The sequence below is a fragment of the Hipposideros armiger genome, unplaced genomic scaffold (genome assembly GCF_001890085.2).
Source record: "Hipposideros armiger isolate ML-2016 unplaced genomic scaffold, ASM189008v1 scaffold_822, whole genome shotgun sequence".
In the NCBI taxonomy this organism is placed as follows: domain Eukaryota; kingdom Metazoa; phylum Chordata; class Mammalia; order Chiroptera; family Hipposideridae; genus Hipposideros; species Hipposideros armiger.
Window position 1 is genome coordinate 235,422 of NW_017732172.1, and position 17,243 is coordinate 252,664.

Below are 17,243 nucleotides of genomic sequence, written 5' to 3' on the forward strand. Positions count from 1 at the left end.
TAGTATATCGGAATGCAATGGACTTTTGTATGTTGATTTTGTAGCTGGCAACTTTACTGTACTTGTTTATTCTTTCTAATAGCTTTTTGGTAGAGTCTTTAGGGTTTTCCATATATAGCATCATATCATCTGCAAAAAGTGACAATTGAACTTCTTCATTCCCAATTTGGATGTCTTTTATTTCTTCTCTTGCCTTATTGCTCTGGGTAGGACTTCCAATAGTATGTTGAAAAGCAGAGGTCTTTTTATATATTTCTCTTTTAAAATTCTTTTATGTCTTATTGACCATCAATCTGTTCTCAATTTGTCAGAAATAATTTCACTAAAAGTTGAAATATATTAGAAAAAACTTGGTGTAGAATTTAGGTATTGTTTGATTGGTTTTCTTATGGAGGGCACAATGAATTATACAAAGCTTGACAGGAAACCCAACTAAATAAACCAATTTCTAAAATATCCATTAATCATTTATAATAAAATTAACCTTGAGCAGATGTGCACAGTACTTTTAAGGGGGGAAAATCCTGATCCTGAGAGACACATAGACATTTTCATTAAAGGGAGATTAGAATCATACCTTCCTTTTTAGAAAGCTCCTTTTTGGAGTCTTGCTGACCCTTATATTTTAAAAGATGTGTGAAAAGAGCCTTCCCATTTGCCAGTGAAGCTTGTTCCCACACGTTGCACCTGCTCAGTCACAAATATCAGATTTATAGAATGTATCCAATGAAAAAAACTTCACCTTTCCTTTCTATTTAATCACAGTAGAGTAATTGAGGTTAATTTTCATATAATTAAAATTTAAATACTTTTATAACCTCTAGATGTCACATCTTGGAAGCACAGAACCAAATTTTGATGCCTTTGGTTCATTTTATAATTGCTTGAAAGTTTCTCTGTTCTCATTCTTTGCCTTTGAAAATAAAGAATATTTGAGACCAAATTTTGGAACCACTCAGTTGGTAGGTGTCAAATCTGAACCTTGTGATGAAATCACTTTTAAGTTTGCAATCTCTCTCTTGTTTTGCTGTACAGAATGTTCTGTTCTGCTTAAGAGATGTGGCTTCTTTAACTTTCTCAACAAGTTTCCAATGGAAAAGTCAGTTGGCAAGAAGAATGATCTGCGAATAATGTTACTTCAGCATTTATGCAAATCTGACACTGCATTCTCATTCTCTTTCAGTTCTTAGAAAGTGTTGAGTACTCTTCCAAAAATAAAATAAAAGTGGAAGAAAGACTTCTGTGATTGAAGGAATACTGGTTGTAGGTGCTTTACCTTCCATTAACTATCCTTTGTCTTTTTCCCCCTCTCAAAAGAAGAAAGGCAATACCAGGTTGAAACAATTAAATGTACAAAGATTACGGAATCACAATGTAATATATGTTCCTTGTATATAGCTCCTCATATATAGCTCATATGCTATATGAGCATCGAGCAAAGGGCTTCAGTTTTTCACCATAAATTATGATATTAGCTGAGGGTTTGTCATCTATGGCCTTTATTATGTTAAGGTATTTCCTTCTGTATTGATTGTATTAATTGTTTTAGTCGTAAATGGATGTTGTATCTTGTCAAACGCTTTTTGTGCATCTATTTATATAATCATATGATCTTTATCTTTTATTTTGTTTATGTGGTGTATCACATTGATTTATGTTGAACCATCCTTGTGCCCCTGGAATGAATTCCACTTGGTCATGATGTATAATCTTTTAATGCATTGTTGCATTCAATTTGCTAGAATTTTGTTTAGGATTTTGTCATCTGTATTCATCAGATACATTGTTCTATAATTTTCTATTTTTCTTTATCCTTACCAGGTTTTGGTATCAGGGTAATGTTGGCCTCATAAAATGAGTTAGGGAGTATTGTCTCTTCTTCAGTTTTTTGGAAGAGTTTGAGTAGAACAGGTATTAGATCCTCTTTGAATATTTGGTAGAATTTGCTAGTGAAGCCATCTGGTCCTGGACTTTTGCTTTTGAGAAGGTTTTGGATGACGATTTGATTTCCTTACTGTTGAACGGTCTGTTTAGATTTTCCAGTTCTTTGTGATTCACTCTAGGAAGGCTATGTTTCAAAGAACATGTCCATTTCTTCTAGATTATTGATTTTGATGGCATATAGTCCTTCATAGTATTCTTGGATGACCATTTGTATTGGGTTGTTGAAAAGTCATGACGTATTTTTTCTATGTTTTTTGTTGCAAAAATGCATCATGACTTTTCCGACAACCCAATATTTCTGTCATCTGTGGTAACTTCCCCTGTTTCATTTATGATTTTGTTTATTTGTGTGTTTTCTTTTTTTAGTGAGTCTAGCCAAGGGTTTGTCAATTTTATTAATCTTTTCAAAGAACCAGCTCTTTGTTGCATTAATTTTTTCAATTGTCTTTTTATTCTCCATTTCATTTAGTTCTGCTCTGATTTTTATTATTTCCTTTCTCCTGCTGACTTTGAGTTTTATCTGTTCTTTCTTTTCTAGCTCTTTATTTATCTGAAATTTTTTTTTCAGATAGGCCTGTAAGGATATAAATTTTCCTCTTAAAACTGCTTTCGCTGCATCCCAATATTTTTGGTAGGATGTATTTTCATTCTCATTTGTTTCTATGTATCTTTTGATCGCTCCTCTTATTTCTTTTTTGACCCAGTCATTCTTTAAAAGTATGTTGTTTAATCTCCACAAATTTGTGGTTTTTCCTGCTTTCTTTTTGTAGTTGACATCCAGTTTCAAAGCCTTGTGATCAAAAACTATGCTTGGTATGATTTCAATTTTCTGAAATTAGGTAAGGCTAGTTTTATGGTCCAATATATGTTCTATCTTTCAGAATGTTCCATGTACACTAGAAAAAAATGTATAGTCTGATGTTCTAGGATGAAGTGCTCTAAAAATGTCAGTTACATTCATTTAATCTAATGTGTCATTTAGGACTGATATATCTTTATTTATTTTCTGTTTGGATGATCTATTCATAGCTGTCAATGATGTATTTAGGTCCCCTACTATAATTGTGTTTTGGTCAGATTCTGCCTTTAGTTCTGTTAGTAGTTGCTTTGTATATATCGGTGCTCCCTGATTGGGGGCATAAATATTGATGACTGTTATATCTTCTTGTTATGTAGTCCCCTTTATCATTATGAAATGTCCATCTTTGTCTCTTGTTACCTTTTTTATCCTGAAGTCTGTTTCATCTGATATCAGTATAGCTACATGTGTTTTTCTCTGAATACTGTTTGCTTGGAGTGTCCATTTCCACCCTTTCACTTTAAGTTTATATTTTTCCTTGCAGCTGAGATGTGTCTTTTGGAGGCGCATATGGTTGGGTTTAGTTTTTTGATCCAGTCTGCTACTCTGTGCCTTTGTATTGGTGAGTTCAGTCCACTTACATTTAGGGTGGTTATTGATATATGAGAATTTCCTATCATTCTATCTTTTGTTTTCTGGTAGGACAGTGTCTCCATTGTTTCTTTGCCTTTTTGCTGCTGTTTGTTATTTCAGTGTGATGGTATTCTATGATTTTTTCTTTCTGTTTTTTTTTATGTTATATATTTCAGTTTTGCATTTTTTTGAGTGTTACCACTGTTTATGTAAAAGAAAGTTTCATATTTATAGTATTCCATTTTCTTCAGCATACTTTCTCCATTCCCTTGTGCCTGTTCAGACCTTTATTCTCTCCCCTTTTATGTTTTTGTTGTCACTAGTTATCCCTATTTATGCAGTTGATTTCTGCACTGCCATAGCAAGTTCTTCTTCTCTCTTTTTTAAAATTATTTTTTCTTCTTTACCGTGTATGTTATAAGTGTATAGTGTCGTATTTGGTGTAGAAATTGCCATTTTCTGCTTCTGTGTTTCTGTTTGTAATACTACTCATGGTTTTGTATTCTTTTGCTTTTTTATTTCAGGTCAAATAGCTTCCTTCAGTGTTTCTTGTAGTGCAGGTCATGTATTAGAAAATTCCCTCAGCTTCTATGTATCTGGAAAGGTCTTTATTTCTCCTTCATATCTAAAGAATATCTTTGCTGGATATATTATTCTTGGCCCATAATGTCTCTCTTTCAATAGTTTAAATATTTGATTCCACTCCCTTCTGGCTTGTAAAGTTTCTTCTGAAAAATCTGATGGTAACCTAATGGGCTTTCCTTTGTAGGTTACCATCTTCTTTTCCCTGGGTGCCTTGAGGATTCTTTCTTTGTTGATAATTTTTGACAGCTCAATACAATGTTCTTGGAGAAGGCCTGTTGGGATTGAGGTGATTAGGTGTTCTGTTTGCTTCTTGGATTCAAGGATACAGTTCTTTCCACAAGTTTGGGAAGATCTTGTCAACTTTTGGGTTGTCGGAAAAGTCATGACATATTTTTTCTGTTTTTCATTGCAAAAATGCATCATGACTTTTCAGACATCTAATTTTTGTTTAAATATACTCTCTATTCCCTTCTCTTTTTCTTCTTCTGGTATGCTTGTTATTTTTATATTGCTCTTTCTGATGGAGAGAGAAAGTTCTTGTAGAGTTCTTTCATTTCCTTTAATTCTCAAGTCTCTCTCTTCTTCCATTTGTGTCATTTCCAGATTTCTATCTTCATTGTCACTGATTCTTTCCTCCATCTGTTCAGCTCTATTACCTAGACTGGCTATTTCATTCTTTTATTGAGTGCTTAATCTCCAGAAATTATACTTGGTTCTTTTTTAAAATTTCAGTCTCTTTGGTAAAATGTTCATTTTGTTCTTTATGTTTCTGAGTTCATTAAACTGCCTTTCTGTATTTTCTTGGATCTTGTTGAGTTTTTTAAGAACTGTAATCTTGAATTCAATGTCATTTAAGTCACATATTTCGATGTCTTTGAGTTCATTTTTCTGGAGACTTTTCAGTTTCTTTCTGTTCTGCCTTGTTACCTTGGTTATTCATGGTAACTAATGAATTATTATTTCTCTTCCTAGGCATCTACTGGAGTGGGTTCTGCAACAGGTTGATAGGAGGAGGAATTTCTTTTGCTTTCCAATAGATGTTGGTAGAATGTTTTATTCTCTCTACCACTGCAGCATTTTATTCTCTTGCATAATGTAGTGTTATATTTTCTCTGTACTGTTCTGGCTTGTCAACCATTAGAGGTTGGGGGTTTCCCTGGAAGGTGGGCTTCTCCTCTGTGAGCAGGTCACCTGGATCTCAAGGCACTGCATCCGTTGGCAATGGGTAGAGCTTCTGAAGTTCCAAAGCTCTTCCTGCATCAGTTTGAGGGCCAAAGTGTTTCAGAGGCTTGTTTAACCCTGCAGGGATCCGCCCAGATAGATGGAGGCAGGGTTGGCGTGGGTTGTGAGAGGTGGCTCTGAGCAATGGCAGCAACCACTAGCACAGCCAATCCTGCATCCACAGCTCCCACTCCTTTGCCACAACTAGTTGTGTTGCAAGTCCATGGCTGCAGACTGCTGTTCTCAGAACTGCAAATATTCTGTTCTTTTGATCTGACACTGCTATCTTTCAGCTTCTTTCACTGGGCAGGCAGAGGTGGGGTGAGCTCTGGGCGGGTAGGGATGTGTTGGCTAGGCTCGGTGCCTATGCCTTCAGTTCTCTGCTTGGCAGTGAGGGCTTCCATCACCATTCTCACTCTTCTTCCCTCAGTCTTTGTTCAGAGGTCTCTGCCGTGAACATTGGGTTCAGCCGTGTTATATGCTGATCCCTCAGGCGGGACTGTGGGCCATAAGGGGAGTGCCAGCAGTCCAGTTCTTCCCTCTCCCGTGACTGCGGTAGCTCCGGAACGCAGGGAGCTCGGAGCTCCGGTCTGCGTCCTGCGGCCCATGTGGTCTACGTCTCTGCACTTCCCCCTTCCCACCTCCCCTGCTTGCCCAATTTACCCACTTTAGATTATTTTAATTGTGTGTCTCTTAGTCTTGCCTATCTGATGCCCAGGTAACAACAGCATCAAACTATGTTAGGCAAAAACTGAAAGAAGTATAAAGAGAAATAGATGAATTCTACTATCATAGTTGGAGACTTCAACACTCCTCTCAGAAATGGACACATTCTTCAAGAGGCAGAAAATCAGTTAAGGGCATAGTTAACCATTAATCAACTGTGTATAATGGACATCTACAGACCACTTCATCCAAGAGCGACAGAACACACATTTCTCTCAAGCTTATACAGAACATTCACCAAGATAAAACACATTCTGGGCCATAAAACCCATCTTAACAATTTAAAGTATAGAAAGTATGCAATGTCTGCTTTCAGACCACAATAGAATTAAACTAAAAATTAATACAGAAAGATAACTGGAAAAATCTCAAAACGTGGAGGTTAAATAACACACTTTTAAATAACACATGGGTCAAAGAGGAAATTTCAAGAGAAATTTTAAAATATTTTTAACTAAATGATAATGAAAGCGCAACTTACCAATTTGTGGGATATGGTGAAAGAAGTACTTAGCGGGAGAATTATAACATTGAATGCATATAATAGTAAAGAAGAAAGCTTGAAAATTAATAATATAAATTTTCAACTTAGGAAATGAGAAATAGAAGAGCAAATTAAAGTAAGCAGAAGAAAAGAAATAATAAGAATAAGAAATCAAATAAATTGAAAATGGGAAATTAATGAAGAAAATCAATGAAACCAGAAACTGGTTCTTTGAAAAAAATCAGTAACATTGATAAGCCTCTAGCCAGGCTAAGGAAAAAAGGGAAGACACAAATTCCTAATATCAGACATGAAAGAGGGGATATCACTACAAATTCCATGGAAATTGAAAATATAGAAAAGGAAGGGGTTAATATCTAAAATATAGAAGGAACTCATACAACTCAACAACAAAGAAACAAACAATCCAATTAAAAAATGGACATAGGACCTGAATAGACATTTCTCCAAAGAGGACATACAGACAGCCAATATGTATTGAAAAGATGCAAATATGCTGAACATCACTAATCATTCGAGCAATGCAAATAATAACCACAATGAGACATCACTTCACTTTTTGGATAAAGAAGTTGTGATATCGATACACAATGGAATACAACTCTACCATAAGAAAAGATGAAATAGTGCCATTTGCAACAACATGCATGGATCTTGAGATTTCACTAAGCAGAATAAGTCATAAAAAGTCGAGAATCATATGATTTCACTGATATGTGGAATATAAAACTGAAAACAACAAAGGAACAAGACAAATAAATAAATAAAAACTCATAGACACAGACAATAGTTTAGTGGTTAGCAGAGGGTAAGGGGGAGGGGAGTGGTAGATGAGTGTAAAAGGGATCAAATATATGGTGATGGAAGACCTGACTCTGGATGGTGAACACACAGTGGGATTGCTATTGGGTTGTCGGAAAAGTCATGACGTATTTTTTCTATGTTTTTCATTACAAAAATGTGTTGTGACTTTTCCAACAACCCTATAGATGATGTATTACAGATTTGTACACTTGAAACCTATGTCATTTTACTAACCATTGTCACCCTAATACATTTTAATTAAAAAAGAAAGAAAGAAAGGAATACTGTGAACAACTCTATGCCCACAAATTTGATAACCTAGATGAAATGGACTGATTCTTTGAAAGATACCATCTGCCTGTTCAGATCATCTGTTTTTTCCAGTTTGAGTTTCGGCAGATTGTAGATATCAACAAATTGATTCTAAAGTTTATATGGAGAGGCAAAAGACACACCATAGTCAACACAATATTAAAGGAGAACACAATTGGAGTACTGACGCTACCTGACATGAAGACCGACTACAAAGCTACAGTAATCAAGATAATGTGATGTTGGTAAAAGAAGAGACAAGTAGATCAATGGAATGGAATAGAGAGCCCAGAAATAGACCCTAGTAAACATAGTCAAATGATCTTTGACAAAAGCAATTTTATTGCAAAGGCAATATAATTTTATTTCAAAGGCAATACAATGGAGCAAAGATAGTTTCCTCAACAAATGTTGCTAGAACAACTGCACATACAAAAAGAAAAAAAAAAGAATCAGACATAGACCTTACATTTTTCACAAAAATTAACTCAAAATGGATCATAGACCTAAATGTAAAACAGAAAACTATGAAACTCATAGAGGAAAATATAGGAGAAAACCTAGATGACTTTAGGTATGGTGTTGTCTTTTTAGACACACCAAAAGTTTGATCCATGGAAGAACTATTGGGTTGTCGGAAAAGTCATGACGTATTTTTTCTATGTTTTTCATTGCAAAAATGCATCATGACTTTTCCGACAACCCAATAATTGTGAAGTTGAATTTTATTAAAATTAAAATCTTCTGCTTTGTGACATACAACATCAAGAAGTTAGAAAACAAGCTACAGAGTGGGAGAAAATATTTGCAAAAGACACAATTGGTAAAGGACTGTTATTCAAAATATACAGGGAGCTCTTAAAACAATAAGAAAACAACCCAATTAAAAATAGACCAAAAGCCTTAACACACACCTCACCAAAGGAGATGTATTGATGGTAAATAAACATATGAAAAGATGCTCCAAATCATTTGTCATCAGGGAAGTACATATTAAAACAAGAGTGATATATTACTACACACTTATTAGATTGGCCAAAACCTGGAACACTGATGACACCAAATGCTGGTGACGATGTGGAGCAACTCCTCATACATTGCTGATGGGAATGCAAAATAGTGCAGCCTCTTTGGAAGACAGTTTGATGATTTCTTACAAAGCTAAACATACTCTTACCGTATGACCTGGCAGTTGTGTGCCTTGGTATTTACCAAAGGAGCTGAAAACAGAACCACACAAAAACCTGCACACAGATGTTTATAGCATTTTTATTCATAGTTGCCAAACTTGGAAGCTACCAAGCTGTCCTTCAGTAGGGAAATGGATAAAAGAACTGTGATCCACCCAGACAGTGGAATTATTATTCAGCACTAAAAAGAAATGATCTAACAATCCATGAAAAGGCATGGAGGAACCTTAAATGTGTATTACTAAGTATAATAAAAGAAGCCAATCTGAAATGTCTATATACTGTATGATTCCAACTTTATGACATCCAGAAAAGGCAAAAACACCACCACCAACAAAAAAAGCTATGAAGACAGTAAAAAGATGAATTGTTGCAGGGGTTAGTGAGGGAAGAATGAACAGGCGAAGCAAAGAGGATTTTTAGGCCAGTGAAAATACTCTATATGATATTTTAATGATGGATATATGTGATTATACGTTTGTCCAAATCCATAGAAAGGACAACAGCAAGAGGAATCCTAATGTAAACTATGGGCTTTGGGTGATTATGATGTGTTAATGTAGGTTCATCCTTGATAACAAATGTACCACTCTAGTGGGGCATGTTGCTAATAGGGGAGGCTATGCATGTGTGGGGGCTGGGTATGTATGGGAAATCTCTATACCTTCCTCAGTTTTGTTGTGAAACTGCTCTTAAAAATAGTCTTAAAATATAAAGGATAAATAAAAGGAAAAGAAGCATTTGCTGCCAAACCTTATGCTTTGAGTGGCCCAACTCTTCGCATATCATAACCATATGTTAGAAAAATGATCAAATGTGTAAGACACTGCTGATCTAATGGTAAAGCTGGTAGTGATAGGTAAATAGGGACTATTCTTGATCCTAAGCTAGAAATAAAGAAACAGGATTTAGCTAGTGATATTTAGATTTTATAGCTAATTTAAGATTTTCATTACTGGAATTCCTATAAAAAAATAACATTTCTAATTTTGCCTAAATTGGTTTTATAACAGACTTTGATGCAGTTGCTCTTAAAATGTACATTTCTCCTTCTCTCCTTAGGACCAGAACTCATATAAATAGAGTGTCCTTTTAGAATCACTGACCTCTTTGGCTTTTTCCCCATGTGTCACCTCTTTCGGGATACTGCTAATCTGTTAATCTTTGAATTTAGATGCTTTTAGAAAACGAAGTGGCATTTTACAGCTGTGAAAGACAGGTTTTCCAAATGAATATACTTAGTCTTTCAGGGCATTTATTCTCTGTGCATTTTCAGCCTCAAGACATAAATAAGGGAAGACCTTACTCTGTTTTTCATGGGGGGTGCTAGCTTAATGGCTCTCCAGAGACTTAATAATAGCAATTTTTTAAAAAGGTGCTGCTATGGGAAAGAATCTGTCTGATGGGGACATCCAATTCCTGAACTCTTACAGAATCTCTTCTACAGTGATAGAAAAGGAGGCATCATTTAAATGTGCACCTTGCTCCTAACTCCTATGAAAGTTCCACCAGCATGCTTTAGGTACTTTGTGGGGCCCAGAGTTAATCATGTAGAGAATGATATTGCCATGAGAAAAGAGCCCCCAGGGTACAGGACGTTGAAGGGGTTTGTTTATTTAAATCATATGCATTAATATAGGCGTCCGTTTGTGTTAAAAGAAAATAAATGGCTAGTGATTATGAAAATACATTTGAGGAAATAAATCGAGGACTCACATTGTGGTTTTGGTAAGCTCTTTATTCTGTCCTCTGCACAATAATATATCTTCAGCCACCAGACGGTAGAATAATGGACTATGAGGCAGTACTGCATAGTGATTAAGACTCTGCCTTTTAAAGTCAGACAGACTTGAATACAAATACCCTCCCTGCCACTCGTCTCCTAACATTACAACATACCATTTATCATTGATAAACGCCAGTTCCTTATCTATAAAATGGGACATATCTGTAACTTTTATAGATATTATTGTGAAGAGTAAATTTTTAAAAATGTATGTGAGCAGTTAGCAGTGCAGTGCTTAGTAAATAGCAGGCACTAAAAATGGTGCCTTTCGTAACGGTGATCACTACTTTCCTAGGCTGATATTTTAAAGTATGGTGGAAACAGTTTGACTATATGTACTTGCTTTTGGAATTTAAATATGTTTGTGTAAGTTAGATGCAAATGAGAGAGAGCATTGTGATTTTTACATGGTTCAGTTGTTACATAGGAAAATCAGTTCACAAAAACAAAATTTGCTGTGTTTGTGTATAATATTCAAAATCATGATAAAAGTTGGAAGAATAACTCAATTTATAACTAAACTATAGTGAGTTAGCATTAAAGCAAACAAGACAAAATAAAATGTTTAAAATTTATATTTTCTCTTTACCAAATGAAAATCTGTATTGTAAACAACTATAAAGTCTATAGTCCAAGATGAATTGTTTTAATACATTCAGAGAGGAATATTTCATTTATGGTTAATATTATACCCATTTGTTTTCAAAACAGGTTAGGTAAAGGCTAAGAGAAATATAATTATGACTCAGTTATACTTCTTTTAAATTAAATTTATTGGGGTGACAATGGTTAGTGAAATTACATAGGTTTCAGGTGTACAATTCTATAATACATCATCTATATATCACATTGTGTATTCACCACACAGATTCAATTCTCCTTCCATCACCATATATTTGACCCCCTTTACCTCTTCTACTTTTAATAATTATTATGAAAAACTCAAAGAAAAACATGGGATATAGAATTCTAAGTTCATTATAATTTCAGTTATGAACATTTACACACTAAAAGAAGACTAGAGAAAATAATACAAATATGATAGTAATGTATTCTACTGAGCTTCTTGGCAGTCAAGGCAAAAAGGAAAAATAAAGGAGATTATAGTTTTCATAGATTAATATGTTTCATTGATTAATATTCACTTTTTTCTTGGCACTAGAGTATTTAGGTGAAATTACTGTGTGATTTCTGGCACTAAATTATGTAGCTGCAGTTACCATGTGTTTAAATTATATAAGTGAAATTAGCATGTTGAATAATAACATGGTGTCTTCCACTACAGTTTTAAAGAAAGAATAATAATTTTTGACTCTTTAGACAACCCTAAACATAGTGAAGGTTTCGCACTTAATTGTAAAGTGGTGAAGGCCTTTCTGTTGTTCTAAAAGGTAAGATAGGCCAGGTAAATGCTTCCTGGTGCCCCAGCTTCTAACAGAATAGAACCTAGATTGTTAACTTCATCTTCAGACCACCTCGCTCAAATCTCCGCTTTCTCCATGGTGCCTCGTAGGAACTGGAGAGTAGTTTGTCAGTATTATAATAGAAGCTGAAGTGTAGATCTTTTAAGGCCAATTGCAAGAGAATGAAATAAGTATTTCTTAATTACATGTGAACTCTTTCTTAGCATTCATCATAATCTCTTTTGTGAGCTGTTTTATACTTGGGTTTTTTAAAAGGGGAGTGCCTCTTTTTTATTTTCAGAGATAATGGAATCCCAAGTGAGTTAAGTTATGAATGAAGTTAAAGAGAAGAAAATTTTGCTTGTAGGTAGTAGAACCAAAGATTTAATGTCAAAGTCTTGTAAATTGCTGGTACAAATGGGGCACTTTATGAGTGAATTTTAAATTGAATTTTTATTGTTGTATTGATCTTCATGTATAGAGAGGAAGACAGAGTATTCACATTAATTCATTTAAAATAGCTCTTCTTGAGTCTTTTGTTATAGATACATTATAATCCTCTGAAACAAAATCCATAATAGTTTGGTTTATTTTTTTTGCCTGACAGTAATATAACTTTAACCTGAATAAATTATTCATACCTGAGTATTATTTTCTGATCTATAGAAACAGGAACACTGTCTGCCTTCTGCACTTTCTGGGCTCTTATTGGAGCTAGGCACCTCCCAGTGGAAAGAGAATAGAATCTGAGCCCTGGTCAGGCCATTTGCTCACCTTGCGCCCAAGCAAGTTATTGGAGTTTTCCCGGGTTCCATTCTCTCCCTGAAGATGGTGATGGAAACACCAACTTCACAGGGATGCTGTCAAGATGAAAGAGGGTAATGTGTGGACTTACCTCTAACCATGTTTCCATGACGGCTTGTACTAAAGTGTGGAATGCAGCAAGCATTCTGTGTTCCCAGCCCCCAGGCACTGGTGTCGTGGCTTCCCTATGGCTGGGGTCACAGACAGTTCATAGACAGCCTTGGGTGGATCTTGGGAATGTTTTAATTGACTGCATGTTGCCATTTGACACCAGAAGAGCAGACTATAACATTTTACAAGCTAAGTTCAAAGGAATAGATTTTCCCCAAAGCTTTGTATAGTCAAGGTTCTCTTTCTATAATACAGTATCTTTCAGCTCTAATATTTTAACAACCCACATGCAATAGCAAACATACTAATTTCAAGAAAGCCTGAGGAGGAGATTTGATTCTTTCCATGAATCCAATCTGGGCTCCTTTCCTGTTAGACTTTTGGCATTTTGTGACCTATAGTACCTCAAGTTAGGCTCACAGAGTTCCACCGGGGACTTTTGATGTGCAAGTTCTCAGTTGAATACTTCACATCAACATGTGTCCTTGTCATTTACCATAATCCTAGATTGCATAATCCCTACTTAGCAACCAGGGTAAGGAGGCCATGATATCCACAGCCAGGCACTAAAGTCAGGAAGAAGTGAACAACACCTTATGGCCATTTTGTATGTCGGGAAAAAAGAGAATATAGTAGAGTATATTATCTGTAATAAATACATTTGACCAGGAAAACAACCGAGCAGAAGATGGGTGGGGAGGAAGCCATGGTTTGTCGTGTTTTTAAATTCTCTGCCAGAACAACTCACCTTTGCTCTGTTTTAATATCCTTCTACTTTGAACCTACTTCAACAATGTCTCTTTTGTGAAGAAATTAGTTATCTTCCCCATTTCTAGGTGTTCACTGTTGTTCCCGAATTAGAAGTTAAATCTGGTAGGGAAATGAATCACCTTTCATGTCTCTGAAAGGAATGGAGCGTATGTGACCATCTGTGTGAGCAAATCGACAAGGACCCTTTCTGGTCACTTAGCAGTTCACGGCACAAAGCTCTGGGAGGTTTAGCCATGTTCTCTCACCAGTTGTCTTGGAAACTTACATTTAGAACATGGTCCCTGACATTTGTTCTGTATTGAAAGAATCACAGCTGATTATAATTGAAGGGTGGCATGATGTCTTTGAGTACACCTTTTCAATGTTTTTCTCAGAAGTCACTCTATATAGGAGGGAAAAAAATTTTCCCTCTACGCTTCTGAGTTCTTAGCTGAGACCCCTGTAATAAAAGACAGATTAACAAGAGAAGAACAGTTTATTAATGTGTGTATCTCTTATACACATGGGAGATACCCAGGGAAAAAATGAGGAACTCTAAGAGGTAGATTAAGAATTTAAGCTTAAATTCCATCTTAATAGGGGAAAAAGAGGGCAGTTGTAAGCCTCTTAAGGGAGAGTAAATGATTGTTAGGAAGATGGGGGATGCTTAGAAGAATAGATGGGAGACATGATGGTTTGTGACAAAGTTTGTCTAGGTGTGCTGTGGACTTCTAGTCTCTCTCACGATAAGAGTCAGTCTTCTCTGGTTGATGAGCCTCCGGAGAAGGCTTTATGACAGTTGAGTCCTTTGTGAAGGATCTGTCTTTAGGTAGCAAATAAGGGGAGTTCAGAGAAAGCCTTTCCCTGTATTTGCTGTGTTTCAACTGCCTACAGCTGAAAATAATCAACATGCCCAAGTGGCATATGTGAGAGTGGCATGTTCTGCTGCCCTTTACACTAAATAGTCTAATGTTCAAAACTGAAAATTTTGGAGGCCCTGTTGAAATGAAGCATATCTAATTTCAGACTTAATTCCTTAGGTATATGTAGGAAATTATAAGATCTGGACATTATGTAATAAATATTATATTCCACCCCCACTACCCCTGCCCGCCCTCCCAGCCAAACCAAACCAAACCAAACAAACCTACGCAGTCACAAGTATTCCCTGGTTGCAGGCTTCCCAGAGTGGTGGCATGGATCGAGACCATAAACTTCTGTTGTTTTCCTGTCTGATAAAATTTATAGGATGGCTTTCCCGTTGGCCTTTGCATAAATTAGAATTATTTACTTATTGTTGGTTGAAAATAAGATCCCCATGGTCAAATTATGTCAGAGTAGTTCCTAGTTAACATAACAATGAATGAGCCAGTGACAAGAACCTCCCTGTAAGGTTTAAAAAAAAGACCATAAACATTTTCATGCCGTAGGAAACTTCAGTCAGTCTCACAGTATTTCAAATCATAGTTCACCTTTGTACGCCTTCTGGCAGGCTCCAAGCCCTCACCTACACAAGTTAACAGACCTCCCCTCTCTTTCCTAGTCCACACTCGTTTCACATCTTTGGTTACTTTGGGCTAAGGTATGACTATCAGAGTGGGGAGAGCAGAGCAATGAAGCACTCAGATCCCTCTCCCCTTAGTTTGTATCTCTGTGGAGAAAGGCAGCATCACACTTATTAGTAGACTCTGGTGGCACCCAGAGACCATTTCCTGGAGGTGCTCAGCCCAGGAGAGGTTGAAAGACCGGTTGGTGAGGAGAGGAAGGGTTGACATGGACCCCGTTGCCTCTGCTCGTTCCTGGGTCCGGTGCCCTCACACTCAGTTGCCTCATTAGCTGTCACTATGAAGTGTCTTGTCCCACAGCCTCTGGAGCCAGCACATCCACGAAGTGGCAGAGCTGGGATGCAAACCCAGGTCTCTATTCCAAAACTCCTGCTTCTTTCTTTTTATAGGAGGGATCCTTTTAAATATTCTTTTAAAAACCTCTTCCTGTCCTTATTAGGTAGTTCATAAATGAAAGTTTGGGCAAGCCCACCCCAGGAAAATAGGGAAAATATTGTTTTCTGTCCTGGAATTAACAGTGATGTATGTGTAATTTAGAGAGAAGCACACATGTACAATAGTGGGTGCACGTTCAGGGTATTTGTGAAGGACAACGTGATGCCCCAGCTATGAAGCCCCCTCTCTTTTAAGGTTTTAGTTTGCCAGTGCAGTCAGAGCTCCATAACGAGCAGCTCCCATGTTATTTTTGGTGGTTTGTTTTCATGTGCTCTGGCATTCATCCCTAGGTGTAGATACGTGTATTGTCTAACATCAGGAAGTTTGTTTTTCATGTATCAGTCCACTTACTTGGAATCATACTTAAGTTGATTTTTAAACTTCTTAGATTGTAGAAGTGGCAGCAGCAGAAAACCAGGCTTTTACCTAAACAGGAAAGTAGACTTTACCTAAGAAGCAATTACATTGCCTTGTAATCATACGTGGAATTACTTGTTTGTGTGTGTAATGCCTTGCTTGTGTATGGTAAATAGAGTGTTTGAAATTCATGTAGTATAGACACTTTTGAAATTTGGAAAAGATTAGTTTTCTAGTGCTAGTTTATTAATTTTTAGGTATTAAAATATATGACAGTGTATACTGTGCCTTGATTTTGAAAGAGATACTTTGTCATTTAAATTCTAACTTACCTTGTTATTTTATTCTTATTTTTTTAGGGAATATCTTGGGAAACAGCTCCAATCTGAGCAACCTCAAACTGCTGCTGCTCGAAGCTGAACCTTACCATTTAACCTGTGACGGAACACCTGGAGTGTGAATCTCAGTGGTTACATAATTTTTCATTTTACTTGTAATTTTCTTCTGTTATGTAGCTTTTCCCACTGCTAATCTGATAAAAGTGTTTGTCCATTAAGTTGTATAAAGCAGACGCTTTCTGTATCTAAGGAAAATATTACTGTTACATATACTGCTTGTAATTTCTGTATTTATTGTTCTCTGGAAGTGAATATGGTTATTAAAGGATTCTCACTCCAAATATAGTTTTCTCTTTACTAGTTCCTTGCTTAGACTTTAACAAATATCTCTATTGTCTCAACAAAATTGGGAGAATTGTTGCAAAGTAATGAATGGCAAATAAATGTTTTGAAATTCTATGTATTTGTATGCGTCCATCCATCCATCCATCCATCCATCCATCCACCCTCCCATCTGATACACATACACACATACACATTGCAGCAGCCTTCTGCTAATATTTAGAGAGCTTTAAAATTCCAAATTAATTTTTAACATGATGCTATGGTCAAAAAGATTTGCTTGTGGACCTTAATGAAGAATTTTAGTTAGATTGTTTTTATTTCATTTATTTCTTGGATTTTTATTCTTGGATTTTAGTGCCTGAAATGTTTTCTTTTAATACTTTTTTGTTTGATTAAGTATTGCCAATCGATATTTTATTTCTATCACTCCCGTCTTTATTCTGTAGCTACAGGCCTTAAGCATGGCATACATGGTATGTAGGTTCCCCTCCCCAACTCCAAATTTAAGCCTTTTGTTTTTTAACTTCAACACCTGATCTCTCTGAGTCTCCTTTTGAATTTATTTTCTCTATTCATTCCTAAAAGTTTTCTGGCTGTCAAGTTGTTGAGTAAATGTGTTAAGATTAATAA

The 17,243-nt window shown here is 36.0% G+C and overlaps 1 protein-coding gene across 1 annotated transcript in view; it reads left to right on the top strand.

Moving 5' to 3' along the window:
• Nucleotides 1-16,727, top strand: part of ATP6V1H (ATPase H+ transporting V1 subunit H) — a 140,092-nt gene extending 123,365 nt beyond the window's left edge. Inside the window, exon 13 of the mRNA XM_019629004.1 lies at nucleotides 16,290-16,727. Coding sequence (XP_019484549.1) covers nucleotides 16,290-16,350 — 61 coding nt within the window. The 3' untranslated portion in view covers nucleotides 16,351-16,727. The remainder of the gene's footprint in view (nucleotides 1-16,289) is intronic.
• Nucleotides 16,728-17,243: the final 516 nt, after the last annotated feature.